The 24,847-nt window shown below is 46.2% G+C and overlaps 1 protein-coding gene across 1 annotated transcript in view; it reads left to right on the top strand.

Moving 5' to 3' along the window:
* Positions 1–24,569, top strand: part of LOC146351043 (uncharacterized) — a 139,942-nt gene extending 115,373 nt beyond the window's left edge. Inside the window, exons 7-8 of the mRNA XM_084845670.1 lie at positions 24,092–24,301; positions 24,404–24,569. Coding sequence (XP_084701796.1) covers positions 24,092–24,301; positions 24,404–24,468 — 275 coding nt within the window. The 3' untranslated portion in view covers positions 24,469–24,569. The remainder of the gene's footprint in view (positions 1–24,091; positions 24,302–24,403) is intronic.
* The last annotated feature ends 278 nt before the right edge of the window (positions 24,570–24,847 follow it).

The following is a 24,847-nucleotide window of genomic DNA, read 5'->3' as shown; positions in this document are numbered from 1 at the left end:
ACTGTACAGTAGTTGTTTTTTCCAATGTGTACAGGCTGTGATCTAGTATCCAACTTTGTGAGCAAAGTGTTTTCCCAATGGAACAATTTGTTTCAGCTCCTTTCCTTCCCTAGGTGGCAACAGAACCCATTGGTCTGAAACTTTTGCTGGATTAAGATCATTGATCATGGTTCAGAGGTGGATGTGCTCTACATCTATATGAACATCAAAGTTTTTCTGTCATTTCTCTTTCATCAGATCACTATGCTTTCATATTCCAAACTTTTTTTAAAAAAACAGTGCTTTTGCACAAAAGGGGAAAGATGATTATGATAAGAAAAATGTGAGTTCTTCAGGACTGTCACTAGCAAGCATGCACTCACACCTCCTCTAGGGAGCACAGCTGCAATTGTTTTAAAATTCTGTTAGATATCCATCTAGGTAGGAAGAGGGAATAAATTTAAATAAAACAGTAAGCAGTTTAGCAGAGAGGTATCAAAAATCTTGTTTATATGTTCACAGGTTCTGCGAATGAGTATTAAAATGCAGAACAGAATTGTGAAAAAAAAGTTCAGCAGATCTACATTATATAAGCTGAGCTCTGGGGACTGTTTTACAAGCTCTCTGTGAGGCTACAACAAGCCTTTAAGGTTATGTGGTGTTCTGGTCCTGCTGTTTTAGAGGATAATAGGACAAGCAGCTTTTAGTTACAGATAAGAATTCTGTGTTTTAGAATAGCTCTAGGGAAATTCACCAGCTGGCCAATTACTGTCTTGCAAAGATTTCCCACAGAAAATGCAATTTCACTCAGGTCAGCTTAGGTGCGAAATGTTTTTTTTTTTCTCCCCTAAAGAAAGAAAAGTGTATAATTATTGAGAAGGACTTTTGAACCTTGCTTGTTGTTCTTGTGCTTAGAATAGACATATCTGGCTGCATCTAAACACAAACAGATGGGCTGATTCCCAATATCTAATTGTCAGAAGTGGCTCCTGTGTTTGCTATTTGCAAATGTGACCAAAAAAAATAAGCCAGTGTGTATTTATAGCTGTCTAACATCCCTAAGCGCTATGAAGGTGTGTGTAAAACAGAAGGGCTTGCAGAAATGCTTCATGTTATTCTCATTCCCTCCTCCTTCTAGCACTTAGTCATGCCTATAATTATGTTTTATCCCATAGCTTCTTCCACTAGACCCCAATACATAGGTGAGTGAGTCACAGTCTGCATCTGTGAATCCAATCTGCTTATTTAGGGTCTTCCAGTTTAGGATCTTCTTCCATTTGTCTAGGGTGGGCAACATGTTGCCCTCAGAGGTTTTGGCTTACAGTTCCTATCATCCCTCACCATTGGCTATGCTAGATAGGGCTGACAGGAGTTGTAGGCCAAAACATTTGGAGGGCCACAATTTGCCCACCCCGTAGTCCTTAAGTAACCATAATACTGTGACAAAACTGGAAGTTCAAGCTGCCAGTTTAAGTTCTAGGCCTTACACAGACCTCCCAGATTTGGTGGTGGTCATGATGGGATGCTAAAGTATCTTTCCAAATCCCTTATGACTGGAATCATAGGGTTGGAAGGGGCCTACGAGTCCATCGAGTCCAACCCCCTGCTCAATGAAGGAAGCCTGATTCCCAGGCGGTTCCCCAACCAAGTACTAACCAGGGCTGACTCTGCTTAGCTTCTGAGATCAGATGAGATCAGGCACATCCAGCCCTTTGTTCCCAGACACTTTCTTGGCAAGTTGCAGCTCATTCATGGCATAGCGCTGGGATCTCCAGCGTGGTGCCCATGGACACCTCTCTTGGTGCCCTGCAGGATCTCTGCCACTCCTCATTTTTATTTTATTTTTTGCATTTGTAACTTTTTTTAAGTGGCACACTGCCAGGTGCTGGCTTCCAGTACCAGCGTTATTTCCAAGGATACCTCTGAGCCCATATGGGCCCCAGAGGCATTCTTAGAAAATAGAAATGGAGGGTGGCAGGGCTGCAGCCCAGCACTTCATTTTAAATTGTTCCCAGCTGCCCAGAAAAAAAAAGAAAATAAGATGGTGGGAGTGGTAGGGAATGCCCTGGGGGGGGGGGAATTACAGGGAGGACAAATATTTAATTTGGCATTTGGGGCTCAGACCCTGCCTCTGCCTTGTTTTATGGCCATGTTATCTGTCTCCAAGCTTTGCTTTTTTATATAAAATGGGCATTTTTCCAACTGGCCTCACCTACCGTGGCAGCCCTTTTGTGAGAGTGCCACCAACACACACTCAAAATGCCAAATGTGCCCACTGACCCAAAAAGGTTGGCAACCCCTAGATGGATCCTCTTGTAATACTTGGCAAAAGTGCAGCCCTAGCCACCGCTTTCAGCAGCATATGCTGAAGAAGAGACTGGGATGAAATGTGACGCAAAGAGCCCACCTTTATTTTCCGCAGCTTGCCCTTCCTTTTCTTCATGTCAGTAACCTGTTCTACACTGTTGCAGGTGCATGCTTCATGTTCCATCTATCCCACATGCTCCTCATTCTCCAGTTTGATGTGCACTCCCGCTATCGAAAAATCAGCTTTGCTAGTTTTCTTTTTGCATTGTTTATATTTTGCACTATTTCCCAAAATTTGCTAGAGGCTCAGTACTCTCAGTATTGACAAATAAGAGAAAATGCAAACAACTTCTAGCTTAAAGCAAGTTGAATTGTAACGTGTCAGTAAACAATGTTAGATCTCCTTTAAAAAAAAAAAATAGAAGACAGGTAGAAACAAAAACAGCCCCATGTATCAAGGACACCCACCTTACTCCAGGTAAGCCAGAGGTTGCATACAAAAGATATTCTCATACAGGAACACTGAAAGGGTGTGTTATATGCAATGTGAACCAGCATCACATGCGGTATGTGTTTATGCTAATTGGTGGTATGATTATGGCTTTATAATCACCCATTCCTTCCTTTACTACTGGCTCTTGTACTTAAGATTTTGGATTCTGCCCAAGCAGAAATGAGAGGTGGAAGGATCCTGAAACTCAAATTATATAGACAAGTTTCAGAGTCCTGCTTCCTCTGACAAGATGGAACCACTTATCACCTTCACTGGTCCCCCTCATTGGCAAGTGCATGTGTCAGAGGTCTTTGAGCTGGCAAACCAACGGCCATGATCTTAGGAATAATCTGGGAGGCATATGACTGGTCTGCTTTCTAAAGCTAACCAATGAACTGCTTGCAGGGGAAACTAACTGAACACTCAGATGTAAGCCAAGCTGAGCTCAGTGTAAAAGTAGGTCATGCATGTAATAAATAAATAGATGATTTGGGGCTTAGTGTCTTCCTACAACTATCTCCCTTAGGTCTTTCCTGATCATAAGGAGCAGGAAAGGACAAATTAGTGTATTCATATGCTCTGTTAGGTGGGGCTTGGGGGACACTGGAAACAAGCTGCAAGTTGGTGGTGAATGTCTTGATAAGACTTCTGTCAAAAGATCTTCAAGTAGTAAGGTTATTTTTCCTTGTAGCTTAGTCTGCACCTTATAGCCAGAGTCTTTGGGAACAATAAGGTTAACATTAATCTATTCAAAATGAATATGCAGCATATCTTTGAAACTATACTAGAAAGGTTAATTTTTATATTTGCAGGGAGACTATTTGTGACCTATGACTATGAGGTCTTTTCTGCTTATAATTTGTAGATTCCCATTATCTTCACCTGCTCTATAGATCTGAAAGACCCTTACAGTCATTGATGTGCAAGAGGGCAAGAAATTTTAACAACCATCTGGCAATTAAATTGTACTCTTTCTTCACTCTGCTTCTATGTCTGATATCAAGTCATTTTTAACACCCAGTCTTGGACACTGCTAAATATATTCTATGTTCACCTATTCATTCCAGGTTATAGAGATCTGGAATTAGGAGTGAGCAGTGAAGTAGCCAACTTTGCCGATGACACCAAATTATTTAGAGTGGTTAAAGCAAAAAGGGATTGTGAAGAGCTCCAAAAGGATCTCTCCAAACTGGGAGAATGGGCAACTAAATGGCAAGTGCAGTTCAATGTAAGCAATTGTAGGAAAGGGCATCATGACAGAAATGCCCCCATAGCAATGCCTGCAAGGAGAATCCATAGCCACACCCCCAGGAGATTTCTCTCTCTCCCTCCTTATACTCCTTATACTCCCTCCTTATATGCAGTATACTCAATGGATCTAACACTCCGTTTAAAACCTCAGCAATAAAATACAGGCATCCACAAATAAACAAACCACTAATAACATGTCACAGTAAGGTTTACGGAGCATAGCTGCAACCCTATGCATAGTTACCTGGGAGTATGCTTCATTGAATTCACTTGCAAAGAAGTGTTACCATTTAATCTGCTAGCACAAAATAGGAACTCCATCAAAGAAAAGGAAAGAAGTATCCAGTCAATATTCTCCTTGATTATTTTCCTCATTCTCTGACTTCCACTATGCTAATCTGTCTCAATCAATGGTAAAATGCGAAAGTCTGGTTATCAACTCATTCCCTTGCCAGAGCAAAGAGGGTCAGTAAATTAATTCTGGTGCTCCAGCAGATGCTATCATTGCTCCTGTTCTGGAGGGGGAAAAGTCCTGGAGGCATGCTCCCCTGCATTTCCCCACCACTACGTCACTGCAGATAACATATAAACTATCCGTAAGGCAGCAGTTCTGACGCTGGCATGTGTGTCATTACTCATTACTGCTGACTTGAGTGGGAAAGTCCACAGTAAACTGTTTCGGGGCTTCAGCCGTATGCTCCTCTGTATTTTCATTCTCATGCTGCTTAGCCAAGGCAAGATATTGACATTGTCTCATCTTCCATTGTCCTGCAAATCTTCTATAAATGCTTAAAGAAATTAGCACATTCATGTCTGACAAGTTCAGATGACAACATTGCTAACTACTGTTTTAGCTAATAATCCACCTAGATTAGGCTAGATGTTGTGAAAGGGTTCCTCTTCACCATGCCTCCATCCATTACCCCACTACAAAAATGTTTTCAGACTAAACTTTGACTCTCATCCCCCCTAGGTCTTGGACAACTCATTTCAACATATAGGGTAGGAGGGAGAGAGCCCAAAGGAGGAGCTGAGAGATGTTGTCACTTCCAGGACAGTTAATCACAAGCAGTTTTTGTCCTGGGAAAAAAGGATATAAATGTTTAAGCTATCAGCTTGCTTTCTTTTCTTTTCTTTTCTTTTCTTTTAAAAAGAGGACCATCTGCTTGGTATGAAACAGATGGGCCACAGATGCAAACAGGGCAAAGTGTTTTGTGCTACCCCACACACCAGTCACAAAGCCAAGAAAAGCAGCTCTTGTGGGAAATAGCTGAACAGTCTCCAAGCTACATTTGTTTCTTTCTGCTGATGCTGCCAGCAATGGAACTACAAAAAGCTTACTGCAATGTTGCACTTCTGCAATGAAGTCTGTTCCAATACCTTTTGAAAAAGATGTCATATGTCAAACAATTTCCCTCCAACCATGTAAAAATGCCAGTGAGCTCTCCTTGGTGCTGAAAGAGAGACGGCCAGCATCCTGTCCTTATTTAGGGAATAAGGTTTGCAATGGTTTTGGCTTTGCCTGTTAAGTACATCCTACTTCTAAAACTCTTTTAAACTCCACTTGCCCTTCTCCTAGTCATTATCAAGCAAAGCTATTAGAAACAATTGTTGGTATTACTATTTATAAAATACCTCAAACATCTTGATGCTACACAAACATAAAAATGTTTAACAGTCCCACCTGCAGGCTTATGAGGTAATGAGAGAAGAAAAGGGAAGGAAAGGAAGTAAGACAGAAAAGGAGGGAGGAAGAGATCCAGTGGCAAAAGACCAAGTAAACAGATGATATTTAAACAGACTGAGCTTGTACAAATGTCTGGTGTGTCACCATGCCTTGTCTACACATGTATAGATTTGTCTATACATGTATAGTCTACCATGTATACACATACAGTCAGGGCCAGAAATATCGGAATAAGGATAACTGTTTTGGCAGTTGGCCTCTGTATACCACCACATTGAAGTTGAAAGGAAACACACCCAGATGGGAGCGAAGCCAGGACTTTCAGCTGTAATTCAAGGGGTTTGACAAAAGTGGGGCATGAACCATTCAGGAAGGACAGCCAGTGGCATACACACACACACATTGTTGGTGGCTCATAAGTAATGGAACAAACCAACATCATGTCAAACTTAAGGATTGCTTTTAATACCTGGATGAAAATCCTGTTCAGTCAATGACTGTCTGAAGTCTGGAAACCATGGACATGACCAAATGCTGAGTTTCCTCCCTCGAGATGCTTTGCCAGGCCTTTATGGCAGCTGCCTTCAGCTGCTGCTTGTTTGTGGGTCTTTCTGCCTTCAGTCTTGTCTTCAGTAAGTGAAAAGCATGCTCTATTGGGTGGAGATCCGGTGACTGACTTGGCCATTGAAGAACATCCCACTTCTTTGCCTTGAGAAACTCTTGGGTAGCTTTTGCTGTATGTTTTGGGTCATTATCCATCTGCAATATGAAGCGGCATCCTATCAGTTTGGCAGCATTTGGCTGAATCTGAGAAGAAAGTATAGAATTCGTCCTGCTGCTTCTATCAGCAGTCAGGTCATCAATAAACACCAGTGACCTGGTTCCATACAGCCATTGGCAGCCATACATGCCCATGCCATAACACTGCCTCCACCATGTTTGATAGATGATGTGGCATGCTTTGGATCATGAGCAGTTCCTTTCTTTCTCCATACTTTTCTCTTCCCATCATTCTGGTACAAGTTAAACTTGATTTCATCAGTCCAAAGAATCTTATTCAAGAACTGGGCAGGCTTTTGTAGGTGTTTGCTGGCAAAGGCTACTCTGGCCTTTTGGTTCTTGAGCGTTACCAGTGGTTTGCACCTTGTTGTGAAGCCTCTGTATTTACATTCATAAAGCCGTCTCTTGACTGTAGATGTTGACAATGACATGCCTACCTCCTCAAGAGTGTTCTTGACCTGGCTAGATGTTGTGAAAGGGTTCCTGTTCACCATGAGCAGAATTCTGCGGTCATCCACTTTAGTTGTCTTCTGTGGTCTTCCAGGCCTTTTGCTGTTGCTGAGCTTGCCAGTTAATGCCTTCTTTTTCAGGATGTTGCAAACTGCTGTATTGGCCACTCCCACTGTTTTTGCTATCTCTCTGATGGGTTTATTTTGTTTCCTCATCCTAATGATGGCCTCCTTCACTCGCATGGACACCTCTTTGGACCTTATGTTGGGAGTCCCAGTGAACAGCTACCAAATGCAAATGTAACACTCAGAACCACCTCCAGGCCTTTTATCTGCTTGCTTGGTCATGGGGTACCCAGGAAACAGGCCACACTTGGCCATGCAGCTGCTTGTCAGCCATTCGTTCCATTACTTATGAGCCACCAACAATGGGTTGGTGTATGCCACTGGCTGTCCTTCCTGAATGATTAGTGCCCCACTTTTGTCAAACCCCTTGAATTACAGCTGAAAGTCCTGGCTTCGCTCCCATCTGGGTATGTTTCCTTTCAACTTCAGTGTGGTGGTGTACAGAGGCCAACTGCCAAAACAGTTATCCTTGTTCCAATATTTCTGGCCCTGACTGTATATACCTGAATTTCATAGTTAGGATCTTTAATCAGAAGTCACAGTGCATCACAGCAGGAATTAGAGCATCCAGGTGGGGGAGAATAAAAAGGCAATGAGCCAGAGTTCAGGGTACTCAACTAAGCAGTTTTATTACAAAACAGAATTACTTATTTGGCATTTGTTTCCCTTCCTTAGCCTATATCTCTTGCACACTGCTCCATCTTACCTGGCCCTTCCCATACATTCAACCTCCTCAATAGTTTTAACCAAATGTTGCCCATGTAAAGTAGGACACATGGCCACCATAGACCTGTCTGTTGTGACTGGATCATCTTTCCTCTTTACTGGCATCTTCAGAGTACCAACTGTGAATCCTTCCAGGATAGACCACGCCTGGACTTTCAGAATCTTCTGTCTTGCTGTGACCATAAAGAGCAGGCAAAAAGTAAAATGCATCTCCCTCTGCCAATTTGATTGATGGGGGGGGGGGAATCTGACTCAGCCCATATGTGATCAGTTACACTTGCACCTTGACATAGGGGCACGTAGGTGAGAAATGAAGGAAACTGATGCCAGAGAGGGCAGGAGCTGGGCTTGAATAGCCCCACAAGCTACACCCTCATGTCACCCAATGGCCAGGCACAACTTTCCCCTTCCCCATATCCTTCATAGCAGGGAGAAGGAGAGAAATAATGCATTAACACAAGCAAATATATAACATATAATCAACTTGTACATCATCTTTGTGCTGATGTGCATGAGCTATTATAAACTCCATTTACAATAGTTCCCAACTGGGTTTCAAATCCTCAGTGCATGGATTTCAGCCAATAAAATAATGCTCCTGGAAGCTTGAGCTAGATAGATAAAATTGAGTGAAGAAGTAATTCAGTTTTAAGAGAGCAAGTAACTTGTAATGGTATAAATATGACTATATCTACATTTTTTTCCTATTAGCTAATCAATTAATCTGGCATATCCATTAAATGCATAAATCAGACAATAGATTCTACAGTCCCACAGTATCCTAGTTTCTTTTTAACTTTCCATTTACACACACACACAGAGAGAGAGAGAGAGAGAGAGAGAGCGCACATTCACACTGGTTCAGAACTTTCATTACTGCTCTTGCAGCTGCTGAACTCAGCTAGCAGTCTCTCCTTAGATGTCACATATCTGTCCCTTTATAGCTGTTAGATTTTGGAGTAGGAAATGGCTCTTCACCACCATCTTTTTCTGTAACTCCTGGGTCTGTTCCCTTCTCTTCTCCCAGTCCTACAGGCTCAGGAGCCTGAGATCTCTGTATGCAGGCAGAGCCTCTCACTTGGCTTGCAGGCAGGGTCTTAGCTTTCAAACAACCTCCTCAGGTTTCACACAGATCTCTCTTCTGCTAACAATGTTCAATTGCCTTTTTTCACTTTCCCTAACTTTCAGATGGTGCCAATTGTTCTTTTGTTTGAGTGGAGAGAAAGAAAGACAGTGGTGCAAAGACAATGGCCCCATGCCTTCATTGCAGATTTTAAAGAAAGTCTTGAACTCACTAGGTGAATTTCCTTAGACTGGTGCAAAAGAGAATGCCCTCCACACCCCCATCTCCCACCATCCTGTCTCTTTTTTTTTTGTTCCCCATGCAGTAGCCACCACAATAGGTGTTATTTTATAAATTACAAGTCTATCAGAAAGCTGAGCTAATAGCCGTGTTTCAAAGTGAACTCTGCAGATCAATTCTGCCCTATGAAAAAGAGGAAGCTATTTACACTCAGGATGAGAATTGACAATGCCAGGGGGCATAATGGATGAACAGATGCATGAAGATAGAAATCGATTTTCTGAAAGGGATGGCGTATTGGTACCTGAACACAGCACAGCAATTGGTTGCTTCAGCAGCACTGTATGCCGAGAATTATGCTTAATGGACTCATGTCCTTTGCCATCCAAAGTGCAAACTCTGGCAAGCTGGGTGGGTACCACCAGCAAAACTTTGCTCAGTGCAAAGCACTAACACCAGACATTCTTGGATACTATGAACAGTCACATGAATAGACTACTTCCAGAGTTTGCACATCTCCTCACAATTTTTCTCGTTCTGACACAACATTTTCACTCATCTTAAGAAGATGGGTGGACTCTCAAAATGACACAGTGAGCAGAGTATGATGGGCAGTTGTGAAAACAAATGGAACCTGCAACATGATGCATTTTGGGGTGCTCCCTAGTCAGGATTCCAGCCACTCCATTCTGTCCTCCCCCCAATTTACCAACACATGTCTCCCAACCACACTGAACATTCTGTGCCTGCTTTGCTTTGGATGCTGCTTTGGACTGTCAGAATCAGCCCCACTTTGTCTTGGACCAATTCAGACCCCCTCTGCTTTGACATGGTTCCAGATCCAAAGTGAGATTTGGATATCTGGATCACTTGGTTTGAGCGTTTTCCCATTGACTTGCATGAGAAAACACGAATGGCCATAACTTTTTCGGTTTTCATGATAAATGCATGAAGCTTGGGGTTCTCTCTCCTGACATGGAGGGGATGCCACCTGCCAAATTTCAGACAGTTTGGCCAAGTACTTTTTGTGCTAGATGCAGCTGAAATTTAATTTTTCCACGAAAACTCTCCAAGCAAAAAGCTAATTTAGGGATGTCAGAGAATTTCGCCACAAATCTCGGGGAGGCCGAATGCCAGCACAGTCGGCCCCCCGAAATCGGTGGCAAAATGGTCTGTCACCCCCTGCCCCCCCCGGGACAGGACTTACCTTGGGCGAATCTCCCTGGCGGCGGCGGCTCCGGCGGCGGTTTGGCGGCGACGGCAGCTGGTCTTCCGACCGGCTGCCGCCGCCATTTCCAAGTTAAAAAAAAAAAAAAAGTGATAGGCTACGTAAAGATTTACATAGCCTATCATGGCTAGATTTTTTAAAAATACCATGATAGGCTATGTAAATCTTTATGTAGCCTATCACGGCTGAGTTAAAAAAAACACACGCGCGTATGCAAATGGCGGCGCCCATGGGCGCCGCCATTTGTGTTCCTTATTTTGGCACTTCTAGTCTACGTAAACGTTTATGTAAACATCTATGTTATTTGCATTCCCCTTATTTTCGCCGTAGTCTACATAAATGTTTACGTAGACTAGACGTGCCAAAATAAGGAACACAAATGGCGGCGCCCATGGGCGCCGCCATTTGCGTACTCGCGGTTTGTTTGTTTTTTTAAACTCAGCCATGATAGGCTATGTAAATATTTATGTAGCCTATCATGGCTGACTGCAGGGACACAAACGGCGGCGGCTATGGCCGCCACCATTTGCAGACCCGGCCAGCCAGGATTCGCGGTGGGAGGGACAGGGCGCCTCCCCCCCGGCCAGAATTTCAGGGAGAGGGACAAAGCACCTCCCCCCCACCGCGAATCAAATTTCGTAAAAGGTAAGTGACTTTCATACATCCCTAATATACCTCTCAGTGCCGTGCTGCCACCGCCCCCTGTCTGCTCGGCTGCCAAGGACTTATGAGGAAGAGACAATGAGCAAGTAGCAGGGGTGTGCAACATACCTCCTCCTCCAGCCTGGGTAATTCACAGCACTTTTTGCATATAGGTCTGTGTGGACACATATACTCAAGATTCACAGCACTTTTTGTGTATAAGTCTATGTGCACATAGACTTCAAATCACTATGTTTTTAAAAAACATTGTGATCATGGCGGAGGGACTGGCAAGCAGAGCAGGGGCTGGGGGCTGTCGGGAGAACCCGTACGGGGGGGGGTCTCATTTCCCTAAGTAACACCACCAGAATGATCTCTGTCTCTGAAATGCAGCTGTTTTTCTCCAGTTATTCAGTCTTCTCCCCTCCTCCACCACTGTCACCGATTGTAGATTGCTGTGTTACGTTCAGCCCTGATTTGGCAACTAGACTCTCCATTTGCCATAGCTCCCTCTCTCCCTCCTCCTCCTCCTCTTTCCCCCTTCTCCTCAACCCCTTGCTGAACTTTGTCAAGTTGATACTTTTGGCACCAGGCTGTCTGGGTTGCTCAGAACAAATCACAGAGTCGGACAAGGTGCTTCGTATGTAAGCCACTTCACTTCGGGGCACCTTGTTGCTATTCTGCTCCAACTCGTATCATCCAGAGGCACCTCTGAAGCAGCCTGCTTCAACTCATTATTCAGGGCAGTGCACAGCCCTAGTTTTTGTGCTTCTTTAGACCTTTTGGCTCCCCAAACCTGCTGTTGCCTTCCTCTTGTGTGCATATGGCATAGCGATGTACAGATTGTTAAATCCATTCTGTCTGTGTTTTGTGGATTGTCAGGTGTCTTTTGTGCTGTCACCCACTCTGATGGAATTGGATTTATTCAAGGATGTACAAGAATTTTGCCCACTTGCGCAAATGTGCATTTGCGCTAAGGCACCTTAGCATGAATGTGCATTGGTGCAAGTGCAAAGTTCCACAAATCCCCCCCCCATTAAAAAATGGTCTGCAAGTTCATGAAATCCTCCTGACTCAGAAAAAAAGCCAGTCTGCTGTGGAATCCACAGGTTGGATTCATAGAAATTCAAACTCATTTGAATCCATTTCCCCAACATCCCTAAATGGCATTTTGCTGGAGATGAACAGGTTGGCACTTAAAGAACTGAGATTGCTATTAGTATATAGCAGAAATAATAATATGGGAAGTATGATGGACATCACTGTCATTTTAAAAATCATAAAATTCTGATTTTGGATGGTAATGTTGGCAAACTGTTGTGATTTGTAATTGATGACCATAGAGATGAGTCTTATCCAGACTGATAGTTTCCTTTTCCTAGCCAGTAACCAGTTAAAAGATTCTTATTGTATGAGCTGGCTCATAATTTGCAATCATCCTCCAGGCTAGGTTGGTGGGTACATGAGGGCCTCTTTCTATAGCAGCATTTCAGTTATGGAACTCCCTCCTGAGGGAGGTCGGGTTGGCTCCATCCCTACTGAATTTGAGACAGGTAATAGACACTGTAATGTTTTGTCAGGTCTTTGATTAATCTTAATATTGTTTTGCCCATGTTAAAGAATGTTTTGTTTCTATGAGTGTGTGTTGTTGTTTTTTGAATTGTACACTACTTTGAGAACCCTGGTGAGCAGAAAAGGCAATTTATAAATTCTTCTAATAAATAAATCCATAAAACTGGATTTGGGGGCATAATAATCTAATCCGGTTACCACATGGAATGTTTTATGTCATAAAAGAGAAGTACAAGAAGTTAAGGGGTTTGGTTGTTGTTTTGCTCACTTGAGTTGATAGCATGCATGTTGAATTTTATATTATTATTATTATTATTATTATTATTATTATTATTATTATTATTATATGTTTCTATTTTGCCCAGCAGCCAAAGCTGTATTACAAACATGATGTAATGCCTGTATTTTGCTAACTTGAGAAGTTGCAGTATTTTTATATAGTCATTGCTAATGTTATAAACATGTAATTTAAATCTCAATGCAAATATTTTATAAAGAAGAACACTCTGGTAGCATCCATCTTTGATTCTTTGAAAAATGTAGCCCGAACAAACAACTGTGTAAGGAGAACACTCACACGGTAAGAAGGAGGGGCCCAGAATTAGAATGTGAACTTCCTTCAGCTGGGGCAGCCACAACAGGTGTTTTGGGAATGGCAAGTCTGGCAAGAAGACAGAACAGATAGATATGTTTTCATCAGTTCTGTCTTTCAGGAGCCTGGTATTTACACAAAAGGTTAGCACTGATATCTAAGTAGGAACATAATGAATGCATAGACACAGGAAGCTATAAACTGACTTCACAAAAGGGACTATTTATTGGTCATCCATATACAAAGCATAGCAATTGGCATACCTTCTGTAACACTGTCACATATGGGATCATGTTAAAGTGCTAGTTCATTCCTGACTGCATTCCAGCCTCTGCTAACCTGGACACATCCCAGTTTAGCAACCTGGATGCCATCAACAAAGCCATAGTAAATAAAATACACTAACAATCAACAGTTTCTTGACACTGTTTCCTTTTTTTATCTGAGCACCCCTTCCCTTCACCTTTTCTTTCCTCTTTTCTCATTCTACTTCCTTTTTTTGGCGTCAGCAATCAAAACTGCACTAGCGAACTGTGATGGTTTTTAATGTGAACACTGATTAGATCCACTAGGAGGAAGTCAGATTTTAATCACATCTTTCTCTCCAATTTAAGAGCAGGAATTACACACACATGCCTATATTCCAAGTAGAATCTTATTAGAGGAGGTATAATTCGTCTCAGGTGACTTTCCCAAAATGAATTTTAGGTTGGCAGCCAATCTGAGGACAGGCCACTTCACTGAGAGCAAAATCACTCCCAGATTGCAACATCTCTCATCACTGGCCAAGGAAGATCAAGTCTAGATAGAGCATTGCAGCCTATTCCTATGCAGGTCTGAGGCTCTTTGCTAAAACAAGCAGCCAGTGAAATGGCACATAGGAACTCAGTTGGAATTATGAGCAACTTGTCTGTTAGACACTGATGCATGCTCTATGAATGTATTTCAAAATCGCAACCTGTCAAGGGCTAAAAACAGCAGCAGGTCATGAATCACATCTTTCAGTTTTCATAGAGCATAGCTACATGACCAGAGCCCCACAATAATGGGTTGGAAGGGTTGTGACCATTCCAAATTAACCTTTCAAATTAATAATTAGCAAACCTGTTATTTATCTCACTGGGTGACTTTGGGCTGGACTCTAACCACTAGATCATACTTCTGTTATGAAACTCATGAAGAAAAAGAGACAGTATAATGGGAAGTTCCTTCTGAAGCAGTCACACTTCACTTGTACAAATGCAGCATGAAGGGAAAGATCAGCAACCTTCTCTTTGTTTGAATAAAAAGCACACTCTGCACATGCTCAGGGAATGGACAAAATGAGGAATGAACATACCAGGGAATATGAAGAACTATATTCTTCCATTATGTGTGTGTGTGTGGGGGGGGAATCTCCCTCAATCCAGCTGTTCTCTGGGGAAAAAAAAAAACCCTTCACCCAAGGGTTTTCTGAGATAACTAACAGGAGGTCTGATAATGAACTGGATGTGGAAATACGAAGCTGAGCTGAGAGGAGAACCAACTCTGTGCATGTCTACTCAGAAGTAAGTCTTACTGAGTTCAATGCAACTTACTCCTACACATGTCAGCACCCCACTTGCCCCCAGCTCAGCTTTGTATTTCCACATCCAGCTCATTAGCAAACCTCCTGTTAGTTATCTCAGAAGACCCTTGGGTGAAGGGGCGGGGGGTTTCCAAGGAGCAGCTGGATGGAGGGAGATTCCCCACACACACACACATACATAATGGAATAATATAGTTCTTCATATTCCCTGGTATGTTCATTCCTCATTTTGTCCATTCCCTGAGCATGTGCAGAGTGTGCTTTTTATTCAAACAAAGAGAAGGTTGCTGATCTTTTCCTTCATGCTGCATTTGTACAAGTGAAGTGTGACTGCTTCAGAAGGAACTTTCCATTATACTGTCTCTTTTTCTTCATGAGTTTCTAGGGATGTACGAAAGTCACTTACCTGTGACAAAATTTGATTCACTGGGGGGGAAGGCGCTCTGTCCCTCCCCCCAAAATTCTGGTTGGGGGGGAGGGTCCCCGTCCCTCCCACCGCGAATCCAGCCGGCCGGGTCTGCAAATGGAGGTGGCCGTAGCCGCTTCTGTTTGCGTCCCTGCAGTCAGCTGTGATAGGCTACGTAAATGTTTACGTAGCCTATCACGGCTGAGTGAAAAACAAAAACAAAAACCACGCATACGCAAATGGCGGCACCCATGGGCGCCACCATTTGCATTCCTTATTTTGGCACGTCTAGTCTACGCAAACATTTACGTAGACTACGGCGAAAATAAGGGGAACGCTATTTGCATTCCCCTTATTTTCGCCGTAGTCTACGTAAATGTTTACGTAGACTAGATGTGCCAAAATAAGGAATGCAAATGGCGGCGCCCATGGGCGCTGCCATTTGCATATGTGCGGTTGTTGTTGTTGTTTTTCACTCAGCCGTGATAGGCTACGTAAACATTTACGTAGCCTATCACTGTATTTTTTAAAAATCTAGCCGTGATAGGCTACGTAAATCTTTACATAGCCTATCATGTTTTGTTCTTTTTCTTTTTTAACTTGGAAATGGCGGCGGCGACGAGCCGCCGCCGCCGGACCCCCGCTGCACCGCTGCCAGAGCCGCCGCCGCCAGGGAGATTTGCCTAGGGATGGGGGAGAATTTCTCCCCGAAACTTCGGGGGGCCGAGTGCCAACGCATTCGGTCCTCCGGAGGTTGTTCGAGGAGAAATTCTCCGCGCCCCCCCGCCCCCCCCGGGATGGGACTTACCTTTCACAAATGTCCCTCCCAGCGGCGGGTCCCGGCGGCAGTTCGGCAGGTCTTCGTCAGGGGTGGGGGCGGCAGCCGGTCTTTTGACCGGCTGCTGCCGCCACCATTCCAAATAATAATTAAAAAAAACGCCCCTGTGGTAGGCTACGTAACGATTAACGTAGCCTATCACGGCTAGATTTGCAAAGTCAGCCACGATAGGCTACGTTAATCGTCACGTAGCCTATCACGGGTGACTTTGAAAGGAAAAAAAAAAGTGCGTACAGCTAATGGCGGCCCCCATAGGGAGCCACCATTCGCGTTCCTGATTTGGTCCCTGTAGTCTACGTAAAGATTTACGTAGACTACAGTGAAAATAAGGACAACGCGAATAGCGTTGCCCTTATTTTAGCCGTAGTCTACATAAATCTTTACGTAGACTACAGGGACCAAATCAGGAACACGAATGGCAGCTCCCTATGGGGGCCACCATTTGCATATGCGTTTTTTTTTTTTCTTTTCAAAGTCACCCGTGATAGGCTACGTGACGATTAACGTAGGCTATCATGGCTGATTTTGCAGATCTAGCCATGATAGGCTACGTTAATCGTTACGTAGCCTATCACAGGGGCGTGTTTTTTTTTTCTTTTGAAGTTCACGGCCGGGGAGACGGGGCGCTTCTCCCCAACCTGAATTTCGGCTGGGCGAGGCAGGAAGCCTCCCCCCCGGCCTGAATTTCGGCCGGGCGAGGAGGGAAGCCTCCCCCCCCTGGCCTGAACTTCGGGGGAAGCAGCAAAGTGCCTCCCCCCCACCGCGAAGCAAGCTGCAAGACCAGGTAAGCGACTTTCGTGCATCCCTAGATTTGCCCAAGGTAAGTCCCGTCTCAGTGGGGGTGGGGGGGCACACCGTTTCGCCACCGATTTCGGGGGGCCGAATGCGCTGGCATTCAGCCTCCCCGAGATTCGTGGCGAAATTCTCTGACATCCCTATGAGTTTCATAACAGAAGTATGATCTAGTGGTTAGAGACCAGCCCAAAGTCACCCAGTGAGAAAACTAACAGGAGGTTTGCTAATGAGCTGGATGTGGAAATACAAAGCTGAGCTGGGGGCAAGTGGGGTGCTGACATGTGTAGGAGTAAGTTGCACTGAACTCAGTAAGACTTACTTCTGAGTAGACATGCACAGAGTTGGTTCTCCTCTCCATTTTAGCCTCACCATGTCACCAACAAGGCTGGATGTAGAAATCAAAAGCCTAGCAGGGGGAATAGTACTTGTGCAGGGCTCCAGACCAGCATGGTCATTTTAAAAGGTTCTTTCTTTCTTTCTTTCTTTCTTTCTTTCTTTCTTTCTTTCTTTCAAACAGTGTTGCTTTAAACAAAAAGTGCATCACTCAGGCACACCTAGGGCAGCCTTGTTTTGGGAAGCCCCGGGGATGGGGAGGAGGAAGTGTTTTGGCTGAAAGTAATTACTGCACGTCTCAGGGCAGGGGAAAAAATACATAAATATCTACGAAAAATAGCCTTTCTTACGGAAGTTATGCAGAATTACGGCTGTCGGTACAGATTTATCTTCGTAATTTTCGGAGCGGAAAAAAAAAGAGGAGAATTCCAGCGGCTTGCGAACGACAGTATGGAGCACTGGCCGCAAACTGCAGAAGTCAAGCAGCACGGAAGGTACACAATTCGTACATCCCTAAATGGAACAGGCTGGACATTGGCTAAAGTGCAAAAGGTGCAAGACTCGAAGTAAAGATGACCGAGCACACTCTAGAGCACATAATCGTGCCTATTGTGTGGCAGTGCAGGCAGCAAAAAAGGCTTATTTTGCTGCCTCCATTGCATCCTCAAGTAGCCATCCAGCAGACCTTGTCCAGGGACTGTTAACACCTTTCCCCAGTAAATGGGGCCCTGGCCCTATCGAGGACCCACTGTGATCTCTTTGCATTGCCCTTTGAGGACCAAATCACTTGCCTCCACAGCAAACTTGATGCTGTTGTTAGTGCAATTCCGATCAAGGTGTCTGATGCCACCATCTACCCGGTCTTGTGGGATCAGTTCCAGTAGTTGTGGCCTGATGATGTGGACAAGGTGCTTGCAGAAATGCGGCCGACCATGTGCCCTCTCAATCCCTTCTCCTCCTGGCTAATAAAAGGTAGCCGAGGGGGTATGACTGGGTGGGCCCAGGAAGTGATAAATGCTTCCCTACAGGAAGGGGTGGTCCCTGCTGTCCTTAAAGAGGAAGTAGTGCGACCACTCCTGAAGAAGCCCACTCTGAACCCAATGGTATTTGACAACTATCACCCAGTCACAAATACCCCCTTTTTTAGGGGAGGTACTTGAGAGGATTATGGCAGAGCAACTGTAGGCACTCTTGGAGGATACTGATTATCTAGATCCATTCCAGTCTGGGTTTCGATCTGATTATGGGACTGAATCAGCCTTGGTTGTCCTGATGGATGACCTTTATTGAAAGAGAGATGTGGGGGGTGCAACCCTGTTAATTCTGCTTGATCTCTTATTGGCTTTTGATACTATTGACCACAGTATCCTCCTGGATCAACTCCATGGGATAGGTATCAGAGGCACTGCGCTACAGTGGTTCCAGTCCTACCTACAGGGCTAATTTCAGAGGGTAACATTGGGTGAGTATTCCTCGGCCCCTTGGCAATTGAGCTATGGGGTGCTGCAGGGTACCATCTTGTCCCCAATGTTGTTTAATGTCATCTATATGAAACTGCTGGGAGCAGTCATTAGTGGATTTGGAGCTAAATGCCATCAGCATGCTCATGACACACAGCTCTATCTCCCTGGGACATCTGAACCAGGTGAAGCCAAGCAAGTCTTGAACCAGGGCCTAGACTCAGTAATAGGCTGGATGAGGGTCAATAAACTGAAGCTGAATACAGGCAAGATGGAAGTCCTGTGGGTGAGTAGTTCCTGAGTCTGGGAGATAGGCCTCATTGCCTATTCTGGATGGGGTTGCATTCCCTCTGAAAGATCAGGTTCGTAGTCTGGTGGTATTCCTAGATCCATTATTGTCACTGGAGTCCCAAGTGGCCATGGTGGCTTGGAGTGCCTTTTACAGCTTCGGCTGGTTCGCCAGCTATGGCCTCTCTTGGACAGGTATAGCTTGACCATGGTGATACAGGCATTGGTAACCTCAAGACTGGATTACTGCAATGCACTCTGTGTGGGGCTGCCCCTGAGGCTGCTCTGGAAGCTGGAGCAAGTGCAGAATTTAGCTCGTTTGCTGAGGGAACTGCACTGGCTGCCTATTTGCTACCAGGACAGCTTTAAGGTATTAGTACTAGTGTATGAAGCCCTAAACAACTTGGGACCAGGATACCCAAGAGAGCACCTTCTTCTTTACCAACCTGCCCAGTCACTGAGATCATCAGAGGTTACATCCCTGGTGGTTCCACATGAACCCATGGCTAGGGATGGAGGAGAAATCTGCCACGGACTCCAATGAGGCTGGATTCTTTAGCATCCGGCCCCCCGGAGTCCGCGGCAGAACGGACTGCTCCCCCCCGCCACTCTGTGAAGGCTGGTCAGGACAGACCCTACCTGGCGGCGGCCGGTCCAGGTCCAGATCCAGGTCCGTCGTCTTCATTCTGCAGCCATCTGCTGCCGGGCTGCAGATGCAAATGGCGTCTGGCATAGCAGACGCCATTTGTGTCCCTGCCCTTGGCCGTGATAGACTACGTAAATATTTACGTAGCCTATCATGGCCAAGGGCAGGGACGCAAATAGTGTCTGCTACGCCAGACGCCATTTGCGTGGCAGCGGCCAGAAGTCTGACTGTGGACGGGCCCGGCCGGAAGCTCCGTGGACTCACCGTGGAGTGGAGTCGGCCGGAGAGGATTCCAGGGGGAGGGACAGATCGCCTCCCCCACCCTGCAGACCCCTTCAGTGGATGGGTAAGTAGGTTTCATACACCCCTACCCATTGCCTGGCTGGAGTCCAACAGGAAAAAAGCCTTCAGTGTAGTGGCCCCATTTCTGTGGAACTCCCTGCTCTTGGAGGTCAGACAGGCCACAGGTGGCAACATGGTGTAGCTTTTGGCGCCTCTTGAAAACACTGTTATTTTGAGAGGCCTTCCTTGAGCGACCAGCTGCGGTATAGCAGGGATATCAGAGAATTCCGCCACGGACTCCAGTGAGGCTGGATTCTTTAGAATCCGGCCCCCTGGAATCCGTGGCAGAATGGCCTCCCGCCCCCTGCCACCCCGCGAAATCCCCCCGGGATGGAGCTTACCAGGGGCGGATGTGGCGGCGGCAGCAACTCCAGCGGTGGCAGCGGTAGGGATGTACGAAAGTCACTTACCCGGTCTCGCAGCTTGCTTCGCGGTGGGGGGGAGGCGCTTCGCTTCTCCCCCCGAAGTTCAGGCGAAGGGGTGGAGGCTTCCCGCCTCGCCCGGCCGAAATTCAGGCCGGGGGGGAGGCTTCCCGCCTCGCCCGGCCGAAATTCAGGCCGGGGGGGAAGCTTCCCGCCTCGCCGGGCCGCGAACTACGAAAGGGGGGGAAAAAAAAAGACTACGTGGCCGTGATAGGCTACGTAAATTACGTTATGTAGCCTATCACGACTTTGGGGGGGGAAAAAAGCGCGTACGCAAATGGCGGCGCCCATGGGGCGCCGCCATTTGCGTTCCTTAGTTGACCCCCGTAGTCTCCGTAAATCTTTACGGAGACCACGGCGAAAATAAGGACAACTTTATCTGCGTTGCCCTTATTTGACCCCCGTAGTCTCCGTAAATCTTTACGGAGACCACGGCGAAAATAAGGATAACTTTATCTGCGTTGCCCTTATTTGACCCCCGTAGTCTCCGTAAATCTTTACGGAGACCACGGTGAAAATAAGGACAACTTTATCTGCGTTGCCCTTATTTGACCCCCGTAGTCTCCGTAAATCTTTACGGAGACCACGGCAAAAATAAGGACAACGTTATTGTAAAATATTTTAAATATTACATTGTGATTTCCTCCGTAGGAGGGAATCCCCCCATTGCTTCTGCCGTACTCTTGGAAGGTGGATTGCCTTGGCCAGAACTTTTCCACTATTCTCGTAATTATTTACGTATTTTTCGTTGCTGCCCAAAATATGCTTCCCACTTTCCCGCCTTCTGTGCGCTCCCCCGCTGTCTTCTTTTCTCGGACAGGGACAGGGATTTTATTAATTTCTGTGTATTTGTGCTTAATGATCCTCGCGTTTACTGGTCTTGTTGTTAACCTAACCGCCTCACACAGTCACAATAAAAAAAAAACGGGGCTGCAGCTCCGCTTCCGCAAAATCTGTCGTCAACTTCCTGCTAACTTCCTGAATGTCGTCTGCATTTGCGCTTGCGTCTGCGTGGGGATTTGTGGGTGGAGTTCTGTGGTGTGGTGGTGGTGTTGTGTTAGTGGTGGTGCTTGCTTATTATTGGATTTCCTCTGTTGTTTGTTCATTGTTGTGGTTTTGTCTGGTCTGTGTGTGTGTGTGTGTAGTTGTGCATTGTGGTGTTTTTGTATGGTTTGGTCTGTGTGTGTGTAGTTAAGTGGTGGTTGTGCACGTGGCTGTCTTGGTGTGTGTGTTTGTGTGCAAATTGCAAAATGGCTGCACCAGTGCGTGGCAGGAGGTGGGACCATGAGGAGACCAAGGCCCTCCTCAGCAACATTAAGCGGAGCGAGGCGGTGGCAGTGCTGTTTGGCAGCTCCTCCTGCCGCAATGAACTTTATTGGGCCCAGATAAAGAGGAGGATGGAGCGAGCGGGCCACTATCGCACAGTTGGACAACTGAGGTCCAAATGGAAGGCGCTCAAGCAGTCCTTCGTCAGAGAGGGGATTGCTGCTGCCGAGTGGAGGGCACCGCTGTCCAACCCCCCCCCCCACCTACTACTGGCGCATCCGCAGAGTGTGGGTCCAAGCAGGCCGGCCCCCATTTTTGCAGAGGTATATGCCTGGTAAGTTATAGTTATCCCATCATCAAGCTCAACTAAATATGAAGACAAGGATGTGTACCGAAAATGAAGCTATCTCTTTGTGGTCTCTCTCATGGAGAAACAAACAAATCCTGACATTTTTAGCCTGCAATCCTATGCTTGCTGAACTTTTGACAGAAAAAGGTCCCATCATCTCCCAGCCACTTTGGCTGGTTGAAGAAGGGATGCTGGGAACTGCGTTGTTTTTCCCTGTACAACCACATGCATAGGATTATGCGGGCCTGGCTACTACAACTCATATTACACACTGACACACTGTCCATTTCCAGGGAAATGCTGCTGCTGCCGGTCTCTGCAGTGCACACAGGGGGACTGGCACCAGCCCAGCAGCAACAGGGCCACCCTCTCAGTGTCGTCTTCCTTCTTCATGTAGTGATTGCTGAATTTTTGCACGCCACCCACCCCACTTTCTACCAAGACATTGGCACTCCAGTCAACTCATGAGCAAGTGTTCATCTGAGACCTTGGAGATCTGGGTATAGTCCACTCAGCCATGGAAGCTCGCTGGGTGACTTTGGCCCAGTCAGAAAGCCCCAGCCTACCTCAGTGTTGTTGTTGTTAGGGGTGGACGAAAGTCACTTACCTTTTCTCGCAGCTTGTTCGCGGTGGGGGGGAGCGCTTCGCTGCTCCCCCCGCGAAGTTCAGGCCGGGGGGGAGGCTTCCCGCCTCGCCCGGCCGAAATTCAGGCCGGGGGGGAGGCTTCCCGCCTCGCCCGGCCGAAATTCAGGCCGGGGAGGAGGCGCCTCACCTCGCCCGGCCGCGAATGCGAAAGTAAAAAAAAAAAAAAAAAAAACGCCCCCTGATAGGCTATGTGACGATTCACGTAGCCTATCACGGCTAGATCTGCAAAGTCAGCCGTGATAGGCTACGTGAATCGTCACGTAGCCTATCACGGGTGACTTAAAAAAAAAAAAAAAAGTGCGTACGCGAATGGTGGCCCCCATAGGGAGCCGCCATTCGCGTTACATATTTAGTTGCTGTAGTCTACGTAAATATTTATGTAGACTACGGCGAAAATAAGGGCAACGCAAATAGCGTTGCCCTTATTTTCGCCGTAGTCTACGTAAACATTTACGTAGACTACAGCAACTAAATATGTAACGCGAATGGCGGCTCACCTCGCCAGGCCGCGAACTAAACAGTTAAAAAAACACACAAAAAAATGCCCCCGTGATAGGCTACGTGACGATTAACGTAGCCTATCACGGCTAGATCTGCAAAGTCAGCCGTGATAGGCTACGTAAATCGCCACGTAGCCTATCACGGGTGACTTAAAAAAAAAAAAAAGCGCGTACGCAAATGGCGGCCCCTATAGGGAGACGCCATTCGCGTTCCTTATTTGGTCGCTATAGTCTACGTAAACATTTACGTAGACTACAGCGACCAAATAAGGAACGGGAATGGCGGCTCCCTATGGGGGCCGCCATTATCCGTACACACATTTTTTTATTTTTTTTTAAGTCACCCGTGATAGGCTACTTGATGATTCACGTAGCCTATCACGGCTGACTTTGCAAATCTAGCCATGATAGGCTACGTGAATCGTCACATAGCCTATCAGGGGACGTTTTGTTTTTTTTTCCTTTTATTGCAATGGCGGCGGCGGCAGCCGGTCGAAAGACCGGCTGCCGCTCCCGCCCCGCTCGAACACCCGACGAACCGCCAGCCGGACCCGCCGCCAGGAGGGACATTCAGGGAAGGTAAGTCCCGTCCCGGGGGGGGGGTGCGGGGGGCGGGGGGGGGGCGGAGGATTTCTCCCCGAAACTTGTTCGGGGGGCCGAATACGTTGGCGCTCGGCCCCCCGAAGTTTCGGGGAGAAATTCTCCCCCATCCCTAGTTGTTGTGAGCATTAAATGGAGAGGAAGAGGCTAATGTGAGCCGCCTTGGGTTCCTTGCGTTAGGAAAAAAGGTGGCATTTATGCAATGCATCACTAGAATGAACAGATACCATGGCATTGCAAATGTAGAAGTGGGGTGACTAGAAGTGCAATCCTGTGCATGTTTACAGAAGTCCAACAGTCCCCATCACACCAAAACTGTCAGTACTGTATAATCTGCCTCCCTAATTATCCCCTCATCATTAGACCTTGTGGTGGGAGGACAGAATCAGTGGTCCTTATGGTAGTGGGGATGGTGATAGACAGATCAATCAGTGACTGTGGTTTTGTTCACTCACCACATATATAAAGGCATTCATTCTGTTACTGTGACATCCCACAGCTGCGCATCGTGCCTTGCTGGTGGAGGAGGCACTGAGGGCCGCGGAGAGGGAGAGGACAGAGGAGGAGGAGGAGGAGGAGGAAGAGGAAGAGCCAGCAGCAAGAGGAGCAGCATCTGTGGAGGAAGGCCACCCTTCTTCCACAGATGAAGCCCCTCCTCTTGTGATCCTGACGCGTCTGATAAGAGACGTCCGGATGCTCAGGAGGACCTGTAAGTAGTACTACAGAATGGCACCTGACCTGAGCTAACAACTCTGCCTGCAAGATGCATATTACCATTGTGCTTTATTCTTCTCTTTCTTTCTACACACAGGTGACGACCTTCGAAGGAGGGTGGAGGCCCTGGAGCGGGAAAGCCATCCTCCTCCTACGAGCTGAGGCCTGCAGCCACAGCCAGCCAGCCCAACATTGTTTTTGAATTGTTGAATTGTTTCTGTGTTTTGTCTTGATCTGTTCTGTTTGTATATAAAGTTCTTTCTAAAAAATAGGTTACAATTCCTTGGTTCAAGTCCACAGATATAATTTCTTAAATCTAGATCATTGTACACAATGATCTCTGTGTTTGCTTACTGTTAACCGCAACAAGAATCCCTCCCCAGAATCCCAGCCAAACAAGAACAGCTTCCCTCATAGGGAGATGGACAGTCCGCATCCCTGATGTTATGAATGAGTGCATTCAAGACGAGGCTGGACAGCCATATGCCAGGGATGCTCTGACTTGGACACCTTAATTTGAGCAGGGGGTTGGACTCGATGG

This window comes from Heloderma suspectum, chromosome 3 (assembly GCF_057233095.1).
Source record: "Heloderma suspectum isolate Gila_16-S chromosome 3, 16-S_ref, whole genome shotgun sequence".
Lineage (NCBI taxonomy): Eukaryota > Metazoa > Chordata > Lepidosauria > Squamata > Helodermatidae > Heloderma > Heloderma suspectum.
This window is presented reverse-complemented; position numbering and strand designations above follow the sequence as displayed.